Consider the following 5,217-nt stretch of genomic DNA (forward strand, 5'->3'; position numbering starts at 1 on the left):
GATGTCCTGTTTTTTGCCCGGTGTGCCTGCCACTCGCACTCAAGCTGCCAGTCAGTCCGCCAACGCTTCCTTCACCTATACTTGGGTTATGGCGTGCCTCTGCTACTGAAGTGGTATCTGGACAGAAATAAAGAAGGTTCGTCAGTTAAGAAGTTGAACTTAGTAGTTTCTAGAATGTGACCATGGAAACCGTTCCTGAAATTATGCTGAGGAAGAGGATTTATAAAACATAAGGTCACAAAAAGATAATTTTGGAAAAAAATTTAAAAAAGAAAAAAAAAAAGATTACTTTCTTGGACTTGCTATCATGGTTATGCCTGACATCACATACTTAAGATACCAAAAAGCTAACCATGGATAGGATGGGTAACATGGAGTAAAGGACAACAGAGAGAACATATCACAAAGGATATTGCCATGTAATTAAAAAATAAAGCATGAGACCAGCATGTAGTTCTTCCTGTTATAGATAAAAAAAGCCAGCCAGCTTCCACGAACCAGGATTCTGAAAAAGCAGCATTAATTTTATCTTTAAACTTTTACCTATGGAAAAGACTTGAATATGAATTTGATTAAAATGGGCAGGAAAAGCTTTAATGCTCAGACTACAGCACAGCACAACATGAACACAGAGGAGCTACCCTCAGCTGAGAGGTGGTCTTTCAGCAACAAGCAGAAGCAGCTCTACCTGCAAATAAGCACTCTAGTACCTAAGGCCTTCAGATGCAAGTCACAAAGCCTGTATTTAGGGAAAATGAAACACTGGTTTTTCTTACCTACAGCTATATTTGCTCCACCAACATTTATATCATTTTCATCATCGAATTCTATCCTGACACCTTTTCCATTGCCTGCTGACACACCACAGCCTCCACTTCGGCAGAGGGAAATTGGAACAACTCCATACACGTAAGCCAGCATAATAGGGACACCAATACCTACAAAGGGAAGTAAAATCTTTCATTAAATGTGACTTATATTTTAGAGCCTTGCATAAAATAGATTTCATTTTCCCTGATTACTTAATATTTCACACTTGAAAGAAATCGGGAGAAAGAAAAATTAAGAAATATTGGTAAATCACTAAGGTGAAATGGCTGAAAGTACTTCCAGAATGTCCTCTGTCAGCACTAGTAGGTCGGGAAGCTTACTGCTTGATGAATTAATACTTCCAGTACATCCATAACATCTTTTACAAACAAAATGAAAATACTTTAAAGGTTCATATAAGCTCCACTGGGGTCTGTGGTAATGTTCCACCCAGAAGCAGAAATAGCAGATATCTATTTCAAATGCTATTGAACTAAAAATGCTAATATCTCTAAGTTAATAATGGGCTTGATTTCACATCTGAAGTCAGACAGGCTTTTGCTATCAGTTTAATAGGACTTAACATTATTACTACTGTGGGATCTTTCATATTTATTTTATCTCACTGATTAAATTCAAAAATTTTAATTATACAAGTTTTCCTTAAAAGTAAACAGTTCTGTGGAGAGGGTGGCAGGAATTAAGGGAAACCAGTGAAAGGAACTGTGGGCTAAAGTGCACACAGAGATACACACACATCCATCCCACCACTTCTACTGCACTGTAGAAGTTACTCCTTTGGCATATGAATTAAACTATCCTATGGCTTTGCTGATGGAAGTCCACAGAATGAACAGAAAAAAGGTAGAACAAAAAATGGCAAGCTGGCACATTCTGAAAAAGCCAGGACGAGGCAGACCCAATGCAAAGGGTCTTCAGCCTAACCTAAAAGAAAGGTTCCAGTTATAGAAAATCCCTTTCGACTAGAAATTCCTCAGCATTCAAGCAGGAAGTCCATATTCTCAAGGCCATTATTTTGGAAGCTATCTAACACCCTGAGGTTGGAGGCTGTGTGTTAATGGCAACACGGCAAACACTCCACAAAATAAAAACCAACTGCTTTCCCTAAAAAGCCAAGTTTTATCTCTGGTCAGGAATAAGAAACAGCTCAAAAGAATGAGGTAAAGCAGACCTATAAATACACCTGAGACTTTGCGTTGCACTACGTGTTTAGCAGGGAACTGACACCACAGCTCAGGAGAACAATGCAATGCAGACAGACACCAGAGCTGTTTTGACTCGCGTATCTGCATTTGCACAGTGGTCCACCATTGTTAACATGCAGTTTAAAGCCACAGCTTCATGGCCAATTTAAACCACCACTTGACGAAAACAGCCATCCTCCTGAGGCCACTCATTCCTCTGAGCATTATTTCTGGCCCAAGGGGGAATACCACCTACACAACTGCGTGATGAATTGGATCAGGGGACTGACCCAGCTTAAAACGAAATGGTGGGTCTTAACATGAATCAGTTATCCGTGGCAGCTTACTGTGCAACTGTAAAGATGCCTGTGCTTCAGCAAAGGGGAAGCAAGGCAGCGCTGGACTAGTCCACTCTTCAAAAAAAATCAGGGTTTGTTCACAGTGATCTTGAAATTACACGGTAAAACGAGACAAGTATTTTGTAATGTACAGCCATGTTTTCCTCCAATGCTATCCTCATCAATCCCTGTAAGAAATAACGTGATAGAATTCAAACTGACTCCCAGAGCATAACAAATATTTGGTCAACTACTGCCATGTTAAGTATAAGAGATTGTATTTTTCTTCTGTGTTGAGAAAAGTTGATATGAAGTTATTTGAATACGAATAGAGACGCTGTGGCAACCGTTGTTTCTTGGTCAGTCATTTTAAAGAAGCTTTAAATACTTCAGTTTCAAAAGCCAGATATGACAAATGGAAAATTTAATTTGCAAGATTATTTTTAATTCTTCGTTTTAATGCAGAATTTCCTGAATTCTGTATTCCTGTATTCTCTATTCTATCCTGAGAGATGTATAACCTCAGACTCCTGATAGTCTCACTTCCTTCACCTACAGGAGTAAACTATAGGACCCTTCTCAGCTGTTGTATTCACGAGTGTTTGTAGACTCCCGGTTGCAAGGTGCTATCAATACACAAAATAGCAATATTTGCTTACCTACAGTTACTGCAGCTACAACTGGAGAAACAATGACAGATAAGGTTACACCACCTGCTATAGCCAAGTTTCGCTTGTGCTTTGAAATGTCTTTGCCTTCGTATCGATTGTGAATCTTGAGAGAAGAAAAGGATAAAGGAGTTTTAGAGTATTATTGTCATCAGTAACACATTGCTGCAAGGATGGAAGAACTGACATATGGTTTGGAATCTGTATAATGCTCTCTTCCAGACAGACTCTATGCTATGTCACGTTTTATTCCTTATCTCAAAGAAAAGAAAAATTTCTTAATTTCAGGCATCTTCCCAAAAGCTAGAGGTCCTCCCAAACAGCAACTACGCATTTCTTTTCAGCCTCAAGTTAGAAGAGCTAAATCATTGATCAGGGTTTTTTTGTTTAATCATTACTGCAGCTGACATGCTTGGAAAAAGTAGACAATTTTCAGGACCATAGAATTACCACATCTGATCAAATTGACGCTTCTTATTCCCAGCCATCTTTTCCCTGAACAATACGGAGTGACGCTTTCACAGATTATTAGGTCTATGGAAACACAGGCTGACATAATAAGAGTCATGAAAATCTTGCAGTAAGGCAGCCTTCACCAACACAGCCTGGGAAGAGGGGAGAGCAAGAACTCCATGGCTCTGGCACCCTCTCATGACAAGCTGTTGAGACAGGAAACGTTTTAGCAAACCTAAGTCTTAGCTGTGCTACTATTTACTGGGGACTCTTGCTAACCAAAAGCCTTACTGGTAGTTTACATCTGCAATAACTCTAAAACTTCACTGCCTCAAACCTACCTGCTGCAAATCCCAAATGAACTTGAAGGGCCTTCGAATATCACTATTCTACAGATACTTCCTACTTTTTGTGTTTCATTTACTCTCTCTAGGAACATGGCTTTTGACGGATACACGCTTCATCTGTCATCATTCTTGGGGAAGATATAGTTACAAAGGAACAATAGGTTGCTATCTTAACAGTTGTCATAAGGCTAAGTTAATCCCCACTACACCTAAGGAGCAATACAAGAGTACTAAGAGGATAATCACAGCATTTTTATATCCAAATAAAAACACTGGGCTAGAAAAAAAGGGATTTCAATAAATGCAGAAAACTGCTAGGTTAAAAGATTTAGATATATAAAAGAGAGGACTAGCACTTCCTTAAGGGAACTATCAAAGCACAAGCACAATTCAGAAGACAGGCAGAATGTTGTAAAAGACCAGCGAAGCTTCCTTTACTGAAGCAGTAGCAGCATTAAGAAAATAAAGTAGGTCAGATTACTATGAATGGCTATAAGGAAACAGCATGAGCGTGAATGACAAAATGGGAAAGGTTAAAATAAAGGAGACAAAAAATGAGACAAAGTCAACAAGAAATTATTCTACAAGTACAATGCTAGTAAGAAGAAGATGAAAATGGATCAATTTGCTATTTAACAAGAAAGAAAGATAGACAGCAGATAAAACTGGAGGCCTGTTCAGTATTTTCCCCTTCAGTTGTCACTAAAAATCAACTGTGAGCCATGTAACTGGTGACAAAGGAAAAAGATCTGCAGGAAAACAGCAGGTTAGAGTGTACTTACATGAGCTGATCTGAAAAATATTTCAGCAGGCCCAATTTCAGAACCACTAATAATAATTTTTGAGAATTATTATTTATAGAATAGGTCCTCCAGAAAAAAAATCCAGGGTCTCTTAAAAAAAAAATAATAATCAGGAAAACTAGAAAAAGTTAAACTGCAAGGATAATATTTAAAAAGGTGTAAACCAAGAAGCTGGGGGATTTTTAGACCAATGAACTAAACTTCTGACTTCCTGAAAACTGGGAAGTTGTAGACACCAAAGCAAATGCAGGAAATGAATCCACAGTGATGTTTTTCAACTAGAAATCAATGTCAATTTAATTTTCTTTTGTGACCAAATAACTAGGTTTGAGGATAGGGAGAAGCAGATGGCACGCACTGACTCGAACAAAATTGACATTTGCTTGTAGGACACTCAAACAGGTTGTAATAGTCCAGACTGAAAAATGGACTAGAGAAAACTGCTATTGACTTCATGGAAAACTGACCAAAACCATCCAAGTTGTCATCAGGTTTTTTTTTACTCCCCAGATTGAAACCCTTCACCCTATACTTTTCCAAGACACATGGTCTAGATCCGAGAGTATTCAACATTTCCATTAACCTGGAAAAGG

The 5,217-nt window shown here is 38.5% G+C and overlaps 1 protein-coding gene across 1 annotated transcript in view; it reads right to left on the reverse strand.

Moving 5' to 3' along the window:
• Nucleotides 1-5,217, reverse strand: part of RNF19A (ring finger protein 19A, RBR E3 ubiquitin protein ligase) — a 19,753-nt gene that overhangs the window by 2,810 nt on the left and 11,726 nt on the right. Inside the window, exons 5-7 of the mRNA XM_010132994.1 lie at nt 3,013-3,127; nt 777-938; nt 27-117 (exon numbers count right to left, since the gene is read on the reverse strand). Of these exons, the coding sequence (XP_010131296.1) occupies nt 27-117; nt 777-938; nt 3,013-3,127 (368 nt within the window). The remainder of the gene's footprint in view (nt 1-26; nt 118-776; nt 939-3,012; nt 3,128-5,217) is intronic.

Source organism: Buceros rhinoceros, unplaced genomic scaffold, assembly GCF_000710305.1.
Source record: "Buceros rhinoceros silvestris isolate BGI_N320 unplaced genomic scaffold, ASM71030v1 scaffold23123, whole genome shotgun sequence".
Taxonomy (NCBI): Eukaryota; Metazoa; Chordata; class Aves; order Bucerotiformes; family Bucerotidae; genus Buceros; species Buceros rhinoceros.